The 17,365-nt window shown below is 38.8% G+C and overlaps 2 protein-coding genes across 7 annotated transcripts; one reads left to right on the forward strand and one right to left on the reverse strand.

The window, feature by feature from the left end:
• Positions 1 to 174: 174 nt before the first annotated feature.
• On the reverse strand, positions 175 to 14,996 carry ago3b (argonaute RISC catalytic component 3b). 4 transcript variants are annotated; one of them, XM_056742173.1, is made up of 20 exons: positions 14,432 to 14,996; positions 12,930 to 12,962; positions 12,210 to 12,381; positions 11,446 to 11,566; positions 11,097 to 11,305; positions 10,816 to 10,952; positions 10,119 to 10,253; positions 9,267 to 9,354; positions 9,031 to 9,178; positions 8,745 to 8,864; positions 8,105 to 8,227; positions 6,901 to 7,034; positions 6,638 to 6,822; positions 6,406 to 6,565; positions 6,155 to 6,245; positions 5,672 to 5,866; positions 5,373 to 5,507; positions 5,185 to 5,286; positions 4,801 to 5,000; positions 175 to 4,402 (listed from the first exon to the last, which is right to left on the reverse strand). In XM_056742173.1, exons 1-20 carry the CDS (start codon positions 14,448 to 14,450, stop codon positions 4,294 to 4,296), a joined length of 2,616 nt encoding a protein of 871 aa, XP_056598151.1. In that variant the 5' UTR covers positions 14,451 to 14,996; the 3' UTR covers positions 175 to 4,293. The 4 variants fall into 4 exon arrangements, with proteins under 4 accessions (XP_056598151.1, XP_056598150.1, XP_056598153.1 ...); XM_056742172.1 differs by having other exon boundaries at positions 8,084 to 8,227; XM_056742175.1 differs by lacking the exon at positions 12,930 to 12,962.
• On the forward strand, positions 14,084 to 17,254 carry olah (oleoyl-ACP hydrolase). Of its 3 annotated transcripts, XM_056742179.1 has the most exons (8): positions 14,084 to 14,101; positions 15,343 to 15,415; positions 15,776 to 15,909; positions 15,990 to 16,128; positions 16,209 to 16,308; positions 16,398 to 16,567; positions 16,677 to 16,759; positions 16,857 to 17,254. In XM_056742179.1, exons 2-8 carry the CDS (start codon positions 15,363 to 15,365, stop codon positions 16,997 to 16,999), a joined length of 822 nt encoding a protein of 273 aa, XP_056598157.1. In that variant the 5' UTR covers positions 14,084 to 14,101; positions 15,343 to 15,362; the 3' UTR covers positions 17,000 to 17,254. The 3 variants fall into 3 exon arrangements, with proteins under 3 accessions (XP_056598157.1, XP_056598159.1, XP_056598158.1); XM_056742181.1 differs by lacking the exon at positions 14,084 to 14,101 and having other exon boundaries at positions 15,410 to 15,439; XM_056742180.1 differs by lacking the exons at positions 14,084 to 14,101; positions 15,343 to 15,415 and adding an exon at positions 15,426 to 15,442.
• Positions 17,255 to 17,365: the final 111 nt, after the last annotated feature.

Raw genomic sequence — 17,365 nt, forward strand, 5'->3', positions numbered from 1 at the left:
TGATATTTTAGCTCTGTCCATATAGACATGCTATGCTACATCTGGGTTTCACTGAACCATGCAATTCCCTTTTAGAAATGAATAGAAAAAAGTTATTTTCTCTTATCAACGTCACTGCTCACCCTGCCCGGAACAAATTCAGGTTCCTTATAGAATACAACGAACAAAAACATGTCAATTTAATATTTATTCATATGCATAATTTTTGTCCAAGACAAACAGTTTAAAATACATATTTAAAGTTTGCATACATATACTTAAAAATATTGATAATTAAATAGAACAGCCAAATAAAAAGACCCAAATGAAAGACTTAGAAAAAGCGGAGATAAAATAAAACTGACTAATATTTTTAAAACAAGACAGTTCTGTTGTCAATTCATTTTATTTTATCACACTAGAACTAAACCATAACACCAGAATGTTGAATGTGTGTTGCATTGTAATGGAAAGATCGGACCGACCGTTGACTTTGGAGAATTCCTGATTCAGTTAACCTTGATAATAAAGTAACAGTTGAATCCAAAGAGTTGGATGACCAATTTATGCAAAACTCTCTCCTACTGTATTTCAGGTTAAGTATTAGTGACGTTGTGAATTACTTTATTGCTATTTCGTCACATACAGAGAAAAGTGATTTGACACCGATTGTTGGAAATGGTTTTGAGATAGAAAATAAATAAAACTACAAGTGTGTATTTGGGATGTTTCCAGGCTTTGTACAGTAATCTGTCTGTCAGTGCATGATCTGAGAGCAGTGCCGAATTCTAAAAAAAAAGTTTGGTCCAGAGACCCTTTTACTGGCAAGCTCTGTAATCCGACGTCTTCTTGGCGAATAAAGAGGCACAATCACACCCACACCTACAGTTTTAACACTCTTGAACACACATTATACAGTATATCATATAAATATATACTAAATTTAATATAGGCTTGTTGGGCCCTAAAAACGTCTTAATATCCTGTCTGATAACAGCACCACCAGAAAAGGCACATTCCACTAACTAAACACCTCAACAAAGCGACTGAAACAAAGAGAAGCGGTAAATACTCGAAGCTCGAAGGAAACAGACACCAATAACAAGACAAAGGGGTTAGTAGCCAACAGGCCTTTTTTTACGTGCGTGTGCTAATCACCCAACACTTAACCGAAATGGAAATGTTTGAGGCCGTACCTTCATGTTTAAGTATTAAATGTATTAAAGAAACTGAAGGTTCACTCCCTTTGTTGAACAACATTATTTCTTTCATAAGACAACTCAAATTTTACAGAAAAAACTCACAAACAACTTTTGAAAAAAAACAAAGACAAATCTACTCGTTAATAGTCTATTGCATATCACATATAGTCCCAATTTATATTAGTCACGATTAACATCACTATTATCATTTTCTGCTTAAACTTCCATAGACTTTGTTAGCAAAAATAACTGATGTGCATTATGCAGTTCTGTTCTTTAAAAATATACAAATATATCTGTCATCTGAATTAAAAACGCTTTTAAGGTATCCGCAATCCAGCTCTAAAGGCATGTCACGGTTCATGAGAGAAGCCACGCCCACAAACCAGAACGCCCCACCCCCATGCAATGCCCCACCTAAAGGCCTTACTTATTCCGTGGCAAGTTCAGATGGCTAGATTTCATCACACTACACCTACAGCCAAACGCATATCTGCAATTTACCCGATCACTTCTCTTATTCAAGTCAATTTAAATGCTGGTAAAGGGAAGTCATATTTCTCAAAGCCATTAAAACAAAGAAAAAAGAGCACCGAAGCCATTCAACGCTAGCGCAAAGAGTGTGTAAAAGAGCTGAATTTTTCCAGTTAACCAATTAAAACATTTAATGATTCAAAATCCAAACCATTTGGTTGTACCTATAATGAAAAACATGGTTGAATTGGCCAACGAAATGAATTTCCAAAAATCGTCAAGATAACAAAACACACTTAAAACACCAAAAGTACGAAATCTCTAAACAGTCCAGTGCGTTTAAAAATTATTTTCCCGAACAATTCATTTGAGAAGTTTAAATACCGAACAGTTGACATATTAGTGTGGCTGAGATCCTTCGAATTACAGCATCACAACCTTTTAGCACCTTGAGCGTTTCGCCCAATCTAAGACGGTACAGCTTTTTAAACATCGACGAAGTGCAGCAATATGTCAGTCATTTTTCACAGGATCTCGCTTGCTATCTCTCCAAATATAAAAGTAGATGTCAAAGTGTTATGTAAAATAGCAGCTACGCCGGTCGACACGTATTTGTGGGTACAGAGCAAAAAGACCGCAGTGCCATTCACAGTACGGGCGACTTTAAAGAGTGCCGGAGGTCACAGAGCGATCACTCTCCACCCACTACAATCCAAATGCTTTTAAAATGGACATCCCCTGAATTTGGAGGCACATTGGTTTGGTCTGTGTGGAATGTAGTTGAATTCACAAGGGACTTCAAGGATAGCGGGGATTATAGAATTGAGAATCAAAAGAAATCTCGGAAATTTAACAAAATGTTCAAAAGAATGGGAGCTGGGACTTTCTGTCAGTCCTACATTAGTTTAACATTTCAATAAACCTTGACATCGGTTTACACAGCTAAATATCTGTCAGACATTACGTACATGCCACATTACTTTAAATTCACTTGGGTTGGGCTACGTTTTTAAATATTTAATGATATCTTCCATAAAACAGGCACTTTATCTCAATTTACGTTTTACACGGATGGTCTGCTCCAGATCTCGGAGCCTTTTCAACATGCGGGCACAACCATGTGTGCTGAGGGTAGTAAATGCAATTCTAACATGTAAAACCACCCTTTAACCCTCTTTAACACATCAGTTGCTTTGTTTGGACACCCGTGGCATTCAAGTTCTCAACATCGAACATAACCTTTTTAAAATGAAAGCCTTCTATTATAAGGTTCGGTTTGCATTGTAGCATGCAGTCTACAACAGAGCCTACAAAAATTGGCTTATTGCACTACAAGGCTTACAGGACAGTGTTTGTCAGAGTTCACAGGGGAACAACAGGAAAGACAACTGAAAATAAGTTAAATACATCATTAACAGATGCGTTACTGACAATGTAGCTTCGAAAACCATTAATAACCTCAAGAACCATAAACCTGTGCTTAATAGAAAATTTCTGAATGTAGGCCTCCGAGTAGAACAATACGTGCGTACATATTCATTGTTATGGTCGCGCGCTCCGACTGCTTCCGTCATAGGGGCGCCTGGACAGAATGAGGCACCCGAGAGTTAACGCACATATATAAACCTATCGTCGACTTCATGGAAATTTCTCACCAATTAGAGACTCAATGGAGTTCAAAGTTCCTCTTCAACGGTGTAACAGCCCTTAGCTAATCTGTCAACCTCGCTTAATAAGTGAGCTACGGAGTAGGGCTAGAGGAACAGCGCGGTAGGGCAAAATGGCAAGTGAAGAATTTTCCATGCAGACCAGAAAGTTAATATATCACAAAGGTATACAGAATACACTTAACTCCACAAAAAAAAGGATTTGGAAGGAAGGGTGAGCCTTGAAAGCAGAGATGTTGAGATGTAAATGGGATGCAAAGGAGCAGATCTTGTTGGAATGGAATGACATTCCAGGAAGAGGTCGTCTTCTTTTTTGCAGATGCTGCAATAGGTTTGGCTGAGAAAAGCTTTCATCCGTACAGGTAGAAATGACAGCAAAACTGATCTCAGAATAGCGACAAAGCAAATGTTTAAAAGCAACAGTCAAAGATCTAAAGTGTCAACAGCCAATTGCAAACTTTGTACTGCTCTCTAGTGGCATTCCTCAAGCATCTTGGCTAGATAAAAGAAAAATACTCATCTGAAACCAGGCGCTCCATTACCCGAGAAAGATTAGTTTCATAATGTGCTCCAGACACATCTGCCGGTAATAACCAAATGACTCTGATCACTGAAGCAGAAATCTACTTGACTCAAATCGCACCTTCCATAACACATAACACTGCATTATTCTCTGATTGGTTTTGTGACCTACGCAGGCAAAATGAACCGTTAAACAGATCTACGAATCTAATAAATAATGGTACAGTATAGCTGCTAAATCGACACATTAAAAACAATGAAACAGACCAATAATCGGCGAGCGAAGCAGCAGTGAAAAAATTGGCCGTTGTCTATTGCATAACAGTGCTGTATTCCTCCTCTAAGATCGGTTACATTTGGTTCTTTTGAGCAGCTTAGCAGCTTGTGATTGGGAGATGCCCTCCGCAGCTAAGTGCATGATGATTGGTTAAAAAAAAACAAAGGCGGGGCTAAGCGAAGTACATGGTCCTCAAAGTGTCGTGATGGATCTGTACGGCTTTGGCCAGGGCCTGGGGGTCTCGACCGTTGCTCTGGCCTGACACGTGACTTCCTTCAGCACTGTGAAAAACAAGAGAAGTGATCAGAGACCCTTTATTCGGAATTTAAAATGATAACTTTTATACGAACATTTAAGGGAAACACATTTTATGTAGTGAAGTCATTTTTTGGGAGGATTTAAAACTAAGTGGATGAAATGGAGTCTGCCTTTTATGGTGTATGATGTTAAAATAGCTTTTGCTGCATAATAAAGGAAAGCAAATCATTTTAAGAAGATTCACTTAAAGATAAACGAACAAACAGTTTGGGACAGGAAGCCGGTTAAAATTGATCTAGAACCCAAACCCAATAAATTCTTTAGGCAACCTACATTTGCCTAAGCAAATCAGACATTTACCAATGTACAAGCCATTCAAATTTCATTACTCCCAACGAAAAAAAAAACAAGTCAACCCTACCTGTCGTGCTCTTTGTCCACTAAATGGTAACGGGCTCTGAAGGCAACAAGATGGGCATAGTAGGCTGGCGCGGGGATGGAGACGGAGCGGGTGCAGCGCACGTACGTGTGGCACAGCTGGTAGGTCAAGAGCTGGAACTCATCAGCTGTAAAGCAGTTGTCGTCCCACAGCACATGGTAGTGTGAAGGTCGGCTCGTACCCTGAGTTAAATGATAACAAACACTAAATGATGCTCATTTTACCGGGGTGTTTGCTGTATCATTACAACAGGCTTAACAATTCAGTGTCATACACATCATTTTAGTTCTTTATTTTGACTGCACAAGAAATGCAGTATAACAGAATGATACAAACGTGAAACGTTTTTGAGCTGTGTGTTCATACCTGTATTCCAGCATGACTGCAAAGATAAAAGTCAAATTCATAAGGATGGGTAATGTCGGTATCCACTGTGGTGCCAGCTGGAATGTTTCCACTTCGGCCCACCTTTAAAACAAAAAATGGAAGTGATACAGCAAGCTATAAAGGGAAATTAAACAATATTTCCAAGTGTCTGGAGATCTCTGACTTACTCTCTCAGTGCGGTCGGCGCAGAAGAGCCGCGTGTGGTGGCGTTTCTGGACGACAATGTATGTGATGCCGGGTTGATATTCCTTCTCAAGACTGATACAGGCTTCACGAATGGCCAACAATTCGTAGTACAGGACCTAGAAACAAAAGATGCTACGTTAAGGCACCATTGCAGATATGTTTTTTAAAGGAACAGTTTATTCAAAAATGAAAATGTATTTACTTGGGTTGTATGAAGAAAGTAATTGCATTTGGGTTTTAATTGAGAAGAGGATAACATTTTTATGCAAGAGAGCCTCACCTGTCTGAACTGTCCCTCAGACACTCCATCTCTATAAAAGATGATTCTGGTAGGTTTGTAGTGGGTGGATTTGTAGAACTGAATGAGCAGCTCTCGCACCATGGACGCCAGGTCCTGGATGACTTCCTGCCTGGGCCTCTGCACACGGACTGTAGCGCAGTACCTGCTGGGGTGAGCGTCCATACTGCCCACCACCTGCCCAGAACAAAAGATTGGGACAAAGGAAGACCTTACTGAAATGTTTCTAACATTACCACCTATTTGACAGGCACATTTAATTTAAATTATTATATTTGGAAAAATGAAGTTAAAATGTTGTGTTTAAAATAAAAGCGTGTCGGTTTGGACAACACAAGGGTGAGTCAATTGGTGATATTTAAAAAAGCTGCAAATTCTTTGTCAAACATCAATGTATTTAAAAAATGTGAGATTTTATCAAGCTGTTATTATTTCGCTCTATAAATGTAGATTTTGGGGGCTTACAGCTGCAATAGAGGGTTTTTTCCCATCTCCTGCAGGTGGATGTGTGACATCAGCTCCCAGAAAGATGACTGGTTGCTGGAAAACAGAAGGGCTGGAAAACAATAAAAAAACAGAATTATATTATTCAATATTATAAACAATATTATTTGCAGTTTTACCACCATGACCTCAGCAGGCAAACAACTTCATGTTTAGGAAATCAAGAGATATAAAAATTCCTTTGAGGAAAGATTTTATTCATGTTTACTTACCGCTGGTGTGGCACCAGTATGTTGTTAATGCCGCCCAGCTTGACGTTGATTTTGAGGCAGAGGTTGGAGAGGGTCTGGGGGGACGTCTTCACTACGTTCTTTACCTGCACACACTGGGTGGCCATTCCCAAAAGTGTGTCTCCAACACGCTTCACCTCAGCTGGAGAAAGACATCACAAACTTTAGCAAAACAGAAGAACTGTCTTGAAGAACTGTCGTCTGGTATCATTACCATAAACAGGGGTTTTTCCAGGCAGTATGACAATGATGAGCTGAAGTCCAGCGTAGGTGTTCTTCAGGTGACGGAACATGGGTTCAACGTTATCTGCTCCCTGAGCATACTTGCAGAAACATGGCTGGCCTTGTATGGGCATCCCAGCATCCTTTGAGATCTTGCGGAGCTGGTCTGTGAAGCCCCTGGGGAAAAAACATCTGATTTAATACCATGAACATTAGGTTGATATGTTAATAAACAAGAGATGGAAAACGCTGTACTTGAGAACTTCTTCTCGGCATTGTCTCTGAGTGGCGAAACAGGCGATGGCCCACATCTTGATCTCGACTCCAGTGTGAAACTGTTTGCCTCTCATGTCCCACACTCCATGACTCGGGGTGGCTACTGTGCGATTCTATAAGACACACATGTAAAGGATGATCTGGTCAAACTGGTAAAGTAAATGCTCCATAACACCCAACAAGTAAATTTTGAAATATTGTACAATTTAGATATTTTTTTTCTTCATATTAATATTTACTATTAGAGGGCTGTCAAACGATTAATCACTATTAATCGCATCCAGAATAAATGTTTGTGTTTACATAATATATTTCTGTGTTCTGTGCATATTAATTTTGTATTTATAAACATAAACACGTACTTGTATACATAATTAGGAAATATTTAAATGTAATTATTTATATAAAAAAGTAATTGAAACTCTATATCAATGTTATTAATTGTTATATATTTCATTCATAAATATATGCATTTATGTGTATGTGTAAATAAATACAAAATTAATATGCATAGTACACCGACATATATTACATAAACATCAACATTATTCTGGATGCGATTTATCGCGATTAATCATTTGACAGCCCTATGCCTTACATTTGAATAATATGCAAACTAACAATGCAACTTAATGCTAATAGGTCAATTGTGATATTCTGCAAATTTTTGTTTAGTTTCATTGACTATATTAAAATGATGATTTATTAATTATTTTTATTTTTTGTATTTATTTAAATTAAAAGTGTTATGTTATATTTAATATACGATTTTAATAAGCTTTTGAATATATTGTTTAATATAATTTAACTCTTTAATTAAAATCATATATTAAACAACTTATTAACAGCCACACAATCACAACACCAAAAAACCCATCAAAACACATTTTCCATATGCAAAAGCGTGAAGCAACACACAACAAACAAATCCGGGCTGCGTTTCCCAAAAGCATTTCAAGCCTACGTTGATCGTAGCTCAATTGGTGACTATGGTTCTCATCAAGACTACTTAAGGTTATGATGCATTTGGGAAATGCAGCCCAGAAAAAAACTCACCACATGCAAACAGTCATAAAGTTACTTAACCACCTTAACAAGACTCAAATCTATCCTCCTACACAAACACAACACGTGCGGCGCATGAGTGAAAGGGAACGGGTACCAGGAAGTGTTCAGAGCTCACCCTGCCGCCATACTGCAGCATAGGGGCGGGCAGGACTCGACCCGTCACCTCCTCCATCTCGTCCCGTACGCGAAACTGGAACTCCTGCACGAAGGGGTCCGAGTTGTAGTTGGCACTGCGAACCTGGGGGAAGAGGATGAAGAGAACGAGTTTTACACATGCATTGAGGATAATGTCTATACTACAGTTTTGTATACTCTTGACCAATTCTTTGGACTTCAAGTTCTCCCCAAAATAATTTTTAAATAAATAAATAAAATAATTTATCATCATGTTGTTCAAAACATTTATGGGACTAAATTCTGTGCAACACAAAAGAATATATTTTGAGAATTCCTTGATTTTGTGTCTTTACAACGAAAGTCAACGGGGAACGATGTTGTTTGGTTACGAGTTTGGAATGACGTGTGGTTGCATAAGTAATGAAGAATTTTCATTTTGGAGTGAACTGCCCCTTTAAGTTCAGGTATGCTGGATACTTAAAAGGTTGTCACATCTGACTTTGAAACAAAGCAGCAGAGAAAACATTAAGAATCTCAAACTCTTATCATCGTTCCTTTCACAGACGGTCACAGTTCTGTCTTTCTATGGAAAAAAACAATCCTTATCTTTGTCCTCGAAGAGTCCTGCACCCACTCACCAGTCTGCTGATCTCTTCCTGTCTGTCTGGGGCCGAGCGGGCCGTGGCTTTGATCATGGTGGAGGTTTGGTTGTCTGTTAATTTCTTAATGCAACGTTGGCCAGCCACAACGTTGCACACCTGAGTAAAAAGGACATACTTAAAGGATACTGACAACATAGATGAGCTTTACAAAGAATCTTAAAGGTTTGAGAAGTTGGGTCTCTAAAAGTGACTGTAACAAACACAATATCTGTGAACAGAACCCTTATCCAGCTTTCAAGTAATCGGATATGACGACTCTCACCTCTAGAGGCAGGTAAGTGTGTTTTTGTTCCTGCCCCACTTGCAGACAGGGCATATGGGGGTACTTGAGCTGCAGGCTGTACTTTTCCCTGAAATATTGTGCCACTGTTCTCTCCACGGTCTGTCCGTTCTCTAGCTGTAGAGGAAACCTGCCCCAGTAAAAGAAGTTATGAGGATCATGATAGATCTCCCTAAAAAATGTGAGCTCTGATGATTTGTAAATGCAGGCACACTTACGTCTGGTGACTGGCTGGTCGGCGTGTAACATTACACACCCTGTACTTCCTTCGCATGGTGCCGCAGTGGGTGACCTCTACCTTTAGACCTAAAGAGACGAGAGATCGAATTTACACCACCACACAGTCTCCAAAACCCAACTGGTTAGTTTCACAGCTCAGATCCAGACTAATGCGTGTAAAAAATCTATTTTAAGATGAATCGTTTTTTTTTAATGTGGTCAATCAATATCGACTTTCAAAAGCCATTAATATATTTTTTTCTTTCATATTTCCGCAAGCATTGAACATACTTAAAGAGATCATAAAAGAGTAAATTTATGATTTTTAGGTGCTACTTTGGTTTATGGAGTGTCCAACCACAAGTTTACGTACATGCAAGGTTATTATTACCATGCTTCATGACTGACTCTGAATGATTCGTTCGGCGATTCATCCGTTTAAGCCCCTCCTGTATGTCAGTCTACTCTGATCTGATGGGTAAAACGGTCTAGTCTGCTGTGATTGGTCTACGTCACGAATATGTTAATTAGTGCGTGACATCACCAAATGCCACAGTTCCACAAAATCCACGAGTAAACACTGCACGTTTGTGGCTTTCGTTTTCTTTTTAATTCACCATTGTAATCTGATGCTTGCTATTATTTATTTTTTAATATCTATACGATTTTTTTATGTATGCATGCATTTAACCGAATCCAGAGCTGGACAATCGAATCGGAACATCTGGATCAATACCTAACCCTAATGCACATCTACTGCAGAAAACATAGAACTGTAATTCAATATAGAATCTGAGCATCAAGAAATGAAGAAGTAAAATGTGTCTGCAAACATGACACAGCAAACCAACCTTTGATCTCTTTGGTGAACTTGACTCTGTGGGAGTCTGTAAGGGGACGAGGCTGCTCATCGATATTGTGGATATCCAGAACTTCACACATGAACTGAATCACCGGCTGGGCTTTGTAGAATGCCGTGGCAGAAACTATGGATGGGAAAATGTTTTAACTTATTTTATGCTGAAATGACAAATCAGCTTCATATGCAGAGACATCTAGAAGCTGGATTTAAAGCGATAGTAAAAATGAAAATGTATTCTGCAAACATTAGCTCGCCCTTTTGTCATTTCAAGCCTGTTTGACTTCATTCTTAACACAAAAGACATTTTAAAGAATGTTGGTAAACAAAGAACAGCGGTAACCATTCACTTCTATTGAATGAATATAAAATCAATTCAAGTGAATAGGTACCGTCGTTGTTTAGTTACCAACATTCTCTAAAATACTTTTTTGTGTTCTGCAGAAGAAAGAGGGCGAGTAAATGATGACAGACTTCTCATTTTGGGGTTAACTATCACTTTAAGATCCATAAAAGTACTCTCAATTTTAAGTAATTGATCAATGTTACATTTCTGTTGTGTGATATTAGTGATACAGAATTTACTTTTACAACATTAAAGAAGCACTTGTGGCCGGTTACTTCTGATCACTCAATATTTTTCTATTATAATTGGAACCCTTACATTCCGTTTAGCATCTCTCACTCACCATCAATATTCAACATCATCTTCCACATGGCGGGTCGCACCGATTGGTGAAACCCAAACCACACCTCCCTCCCCCCACCCAATGGGTGATCATAGCCCTCGGGGGAGGAGAAAAAAGAACGTCCCACTGGGGTGTACCTGTATTTAGAAGATACAAAAAAACTTTTACATGCAGCGCAACACTGTTTACTCCTACATTAACCTGATTATGCTCATCACTTATCTACAACGAAAAAAAATAATCACATTCAGCACTACTGAAGACTCTTAACAGACACTTACCTCATAGAGGGCAGATGGCGGAGAACCACATCCACGGCGTGTATAGGATTGGTGCTGATTGGCTTATCGAGCACTTCAGGTTCCGGCATGCTCCGCCCTGTGAGAACCTCGTGCAGCATGTGCCAGCTGACCAGTGACACAAACCTAATGCTCACTTTAAACGGTCTGTCCTTTCCACCTTCACCCGGCAGGGTCACGTCCAGGTCCACCTACAGGCGTTTCACAAACAGATATAAACGTGTTTGCCAGATGTTTTATTACTTACTGAAAACCAGCCTGATCAGGATATTCAGAGATAGGGATATTTGGGCACAAGGGAGCTTTGAATAATTATCTTTCGCCCACTTACCCCTCCTGTGGCCACTGGTAACGGTTGGGCGGTGTAGAGGCTCTTCTTGCCATCATAGACCGGCCTTCTGTCCCCGAAGATTGTTACCTTAAAGTGCTGCACCATAGAATCCACCACCTCCCTAGAAGCCATAACAGAAAGGTCATAGCAAACAGAGGTCATCATGGGTTCCATCAAACCATTTTTATTTCTCAATACCTTTTAAATATATCTTATGTTTTAAACAGTTTATCATTTTTGTTATTATTATTATTAGGGATGAAACTTTAATATATAACTTCTGATTTAAAGTTTTTTTGTTGTTGTTGTTGTTGTTGTTGTTGTGGTTATTAGGGATGTAACGATTCACTCACAATGCGATGAATGATACTGATCTCATATGATTTATTCACTATTTTTTTACAAACTGAGTTCAAACAAATAAGCAATGAAACGACTGCCCTTTTATTACTTCTCAAATGCTGCACAATTATTTGTAAAACAAAAATATATTTTATGTCAAAAACAAAACTAAACTGCAATTTTTAAAACATATTCCAAATCAACCAAAAAAGACTTCTGTGCTTTTCTTTACATTTAAGAAGTATCAGCACATCTACATTTACCAAGTTTGCAGTAAACACAGCGGCCCCTGCTGTTCAAAACTTTTATTGCGACTCAATTAACATCTCAACCGTCTTGAATTCTCACATATTATTCGATTTTCAACAGGCTCACGGTGAATCGTTACATTACTAGTTATTAATATTGGGTATTTGTGGTACCTGTTAACCCGCCGAGGGCATTTTTCCGGCTGGATGTCCACCTCATACAGGTAGACATCCATCTTGGGGATGTCCACCTGGAAGCAGTTGGCCAACAGCTTGATGGGTTTCCCCATGGTGCCATAGCCAGGCCTCCGAGGGACGGAGAACAGGGACGCAGCCTCAACGGCTCCTGTCGTGAAAACCAAAGGGAATTTCCATCAACGAGAGTTGTTGCTATATTAGATGGACTTTCAACGTCAATGATAAACACTGATCAGAAAAGAAAAAAAAAACCAGAACTTGTCCCCGCAAGAACTTAAATAGGGGTGTGTTTAAAAAAAATCCAAATCAAGGCCAGCATCTTCCTACATACATGTATGTACTATTTGTAAATGTCAGGGTAACGTGATTAATATCGGAATTAATAGAAGCCTATTTCATTCAGCAGATCATTTCCTGACATCGACTTTGATAAAAAAACAAGATTAAAGCGGAGGTTGGATTATCAGAACATTTATTCTAAATGCCCACTCACCGCATCAAGGCAAAGCATCACCAAACCATGAACACAACACATATCCCACGCAAAGTTATGAAACATCATCATACATACACATGTGAAACCAAAACTAACCAACACACAGCTGGCTATGACGTCTAAAGAAAGATTGTTCTCACTCATGACCCGAGGGCAAATTTTTTAAAGGGATAGTTCACCAAAAAATGAAATTTACTCACCCTCATGCCATTCCGAACCTGCATGACTTTCTTCTGAAAAACACAAACAAGGATTTTGAAGAACGTTTGAAACAACATCAGCCCCACTGTATGGACACAAACCCACAGAGGCATTTCTCCAAAATTATTTTATGTTCAACATTATAGTCGCACAGGTTTTGAATGACATGCGGGTGAATAAATCATGACAGAATGTTTTTTTTATGGAACCATATTCTAAAACTTTCATTATTTTTCCTCCACATATGACTAAATAGCATTGGCTGTTTTATCGTGAAAATTTGCCTTATTTTAGATTTGCCCGAGTGGGTGACATAAACTAAGGGAAACTCTTTCCACTTCCACTTACCACTTCAGAGACTAGGCGCTGATGTCTGTTTTCTCACATTGAGTGGCAGATGTTAGCATCACGTAGCAACACGGGTGGGATTGTTATACTCTTGTTGTAAAGGGGCTTTAAAGGGGGTCTACAAAGTCAAACTATTATTGAGAGATGTGTAAGGGGAATTCTACTGCAAATGATTCTTACACTTCCCCGTGAGCCGTTGCCATGCCGGCGATACTCACGTGGCTTCCCTCTCGCTACGGCAACAGAGACTACTAAGACTTACAACCAATTAAAAGGAAAACAGATGTTTCCATAAATAGGCACATGTACACCTGATCAAGTCACACATGGATGTTTTCTCTCCTACACTCTTGTACAGGTCTGCACAGATCTGATCTAATACTCGATGACTGTTCACACAAGTCAACTTTTCATTGAAATTCCAGAAAGCGTGGGCTCAATATGGCCCGATATGTCTTGAAGTTTTAGACTGGAGGTTAATGGAGGTCTATCAGTGATCAATTTGAAAGCTTATTATTCTTATTATGAGGGCTATATAGACCATAATTTACCAAAAAAATAAGGTTTACTGGTGCCAATTTAAAAGCCATACTCACACAAAATATAAAATGTTTGTTGTTATTACATTAACAATAAAACAATGGTTAGACTGTACAGACTGAAAGAAGTGGCGATTCTCTGACAGTCGTCATAGCAACGAATGAACAGAAACTAGCCCCTCCTCCGTCAAACTCCCACCGGCAGCTCGACGATCGCCGCACCTGACGCACGACGCACCTGTGCGTGACAGCTGGGCCTCAGTTGCGTGACGTCACCAGGGCGAGTGAGTCACGATCTTCCACACATGGCGTTTCGTAGCCAAAAAAACCCCAGCGCCGACCAAACCTCCCCACAAATTTGTTTGCTACACCCAAATGTCCAAGAGCTGCGAAGTTGCTCGGCCTAGAAACTGATATGTTGTTAAATATTGCTGTGTAAGCATAATGTCTTCATGAGCTGCCACATATATTCTTGTCTATGAAGTAATTCATTAAGAGTGTTTATTTGCAAAAAGTGGATGATGTTCGGCTGGCGGACACGGCAAAGTTACACCAAGGCGATACGTCATACATCCAACGAGTGAAGTAAATCTGTAACAAAAAGACCGACTTACCTGTAGTTCCGATTTCCATTCATGAGGTCTCTGTCCGGATTCTAGCCGGCTCCAGGGATCAAATATCGGTGTTTCTTAAAAACCACGGTGTATTCTAACTTACAAATCCGAATCCTGACCTACACCCGGCTCCTTCCGCGGGAGTGAGTCAAAGCGGGCCGCTCGGAGGTTCAGCTATGGCCGGCCGGAGGTCCACCGGCCAGTAATAGTTACCGAGTCGGTCTACTAAAAGGCACGAATGTGTCACCGGCCCTATGTCGGAGGTCAACGGTTGCTATCAGCTGACAAGCCAAAAACTCAGAAGAATATGTTTAAAAACAGCCACCGCGGAACAGAGTTTGTCAGCCGCTTGGAACCATCCGCAACGTCTCGTCTAAAGTGAGGATCTCTTATAAATGAAGTACAAACACTCGGATCTGAAGTTGAACGCTTAATATCCTTGACCGAATCGACTATGAGTGTTTTATTTATGCCGCTTTAGTCGTAGTTTACCGGCGTCTCGTCGATTCCCTGTCGGTCCTGTTACCGGTTTGCTTCAGGTTTACCATCTCGGTTCAGGCAGGGACTCAGGGAGACCCAACAGGAAATACCAACTGCAGGAAACGCCGTCACTTCCTCTTATAATGTCATTTATTTGATCCGCCTTTGATTGTTAACTCATAAGGGGCTCAAGAATATAAATGATACACGAACGTCTTATAAAATAGTATTTAGTATTAATTTATTTAAAAAAAATCTATATAACGTAACTTGATAGTCTGTCATACACATGACATTCAAAGTAGCCATACTTCTTAGAACAAATAACGAGCTTGTAAAATATAAGAGAATGTACAATTTTAAAATTAGAAACCAGTTTAATTTAACACATTTGCGAATACAATCTATTTACTAAACATGTTTACCTACAGGTGGCAGCAGTGTGATCAAAATGTGTTATGTTACCGAAGAAGAAGAATGTCCAGGAAGTGTTCAGCATTTTACGTGAGAGGAACTTCATCGTTTTAAGTTGTATTGATGTTATTTATATGCAGTAAAACAAAAAAATTAGTAAATTGAAATAATTTCCCTAATCATTCTAATTGAAACTATTAGGTTTCGTTACTAAATCAAGAGATTTCATGGCGTTTGAATGCTGTTTTAGAATTACCAAAAAATTCTCAGCTTCACAACTGAATTAAATGGGCTGTATAATATTGCTCCTATATTATAAATTATATATATATAATTTTACTGTAACTTCTATAAATATCCATTGATTCCAAGTTCAACGTGCATTTAATGTCAATATTTTATAAACTTATCAAAACTACGGATGCTAAATATATGTGTTTTTTGTCTCAGAGAGATGGAAAAAGTCATTAACTGTTTCAACAAGTGCCCCGATGCATCTGTACGTCTCATCTGTTTTCCATGGGCTGGTGGAGGGTCTATTCACTATGCCCGCTGGGCCAATACTCTGAACAGATCCATTGAAGGTAAATCAAAATTGTATTGTTTTAATGGAATTTATTTATTTATTTATTTATTGTATTTATTTGTTTGTTTGCTTCTTCAGTGTATTCAGTTAGATATCCAGGCCGAGAAGGGCGAGCCAAGGAACCTTTTTTCAGGAATATGCAAGAAATCCTTGATGAACTCATTAGTGTGCTACTTCCACAACTTAAAGAGAAGCCATTCGCACTCTTTGGACATAGGTATACAACACTTGTGCTATTACAGACAAAACAAGTTAAAATCGTGTTTGTATGTTTTTAATATTATCCTTTTCATTTAGTTTCGGAGCTATGGTTTGCTTTTCATTTGCCGACCATCTAAAAAAGGTTTATAATCTTGAGCCGATTCACATATTTCTCTCCGGAGCCTCTGCACCATATGTACGTGTCATAGGTTTTGTATGCATTTATAAATGTCACCTTAATCTGTATTGAAGTTTAGATAAGTAACATGTAATATTTTCTCTAAGTCTGAGGCAAGACTGCAGACACCTAAAACAGGTCACATTTCAGATCAGGAGTTTCTTTCATGGGTAATTTCTATTGGAGGAACACCACCAGAGGTACTAGCCAATGCTGAGCTTGTAAAACTCTTCTTGCCCTCGCTGAAAGCCGACATCTGTGTAGCAGAGAACTATAGGTATGTTTAGAAAAAGAAAAACTCAGTTTCGTCTTTGTCAAGTACTTATAGGAATGTTCATTGACATTCCAATGTAAATGTTTAACTGTTGGCTTCTTATGTCTGGCAGGTGTAGCAGACCATCAACACCTTTTTTATCATGTCCAGTCTCATGCTTTGATGGACAAGAGGACACACCCCATGACTTACAAGGTCTGTCAGACAAGGGTTTAGTTTGTCCAAACCGGACAAAGAATATATGATTATCACATGTTCATGAAGTTGAGTTTGTGTCTCTTCATTTTTACAGCCTGGAAGAACATGACAAGTGGTGACTTTACTGTGCAGATGCTCCCTGGATCTCACTTTTACCTGAAAGACAAAGCAAATGAAAAAATTATACTGGACCATATAAAAAACCATCTGGAGACTGCAGAGATGCACTATTTGTAGAAACTCAGTCCTTCATCACATGAATTACTAAAAGCTCATTCAGATTGCTACCATGATGTAAATCCAAAATGATTGATGTGATATAGTTTTATGTGTAACTGTAAAGTAATTGTATGCAATTGTATGCATAGAACTGAAATTTGAGAACAGGAAATCAAAACTGAGATGCTTAAATCGTAAAGAGAATCGAAAAGAGATTTTTATTAAATAAAATTGGATACTTAAATATGATAAAATAAATGCAATTAAATATTATTACGTTCTTTTAATTGTTAATTATGTCAAGATTGGTTTAGTATTATTCATTCGTCTGAAAGTTTCCAAACTGTTTAGGACGAGTAAATACTTTCCGGGCTGGACGCAGCT

The sequence above is a fragment of the Triplophysa dalaica genome, chromosome 25 (genome assembly GCF_015846415.1).
Source record: "Triplophysa dalaica isolate WHDGS20190420 chromosome 25, ASM1584641v1, whole genome shotgun sequence".
Classification (NCBI taxonomy): domain Eukaryota; kingdom Metazoa; phylum Chordata; class Actinopteri; order Cypriniformes; family Nemacheilidae; genus Triplophysa; species Triplophysa dalaica.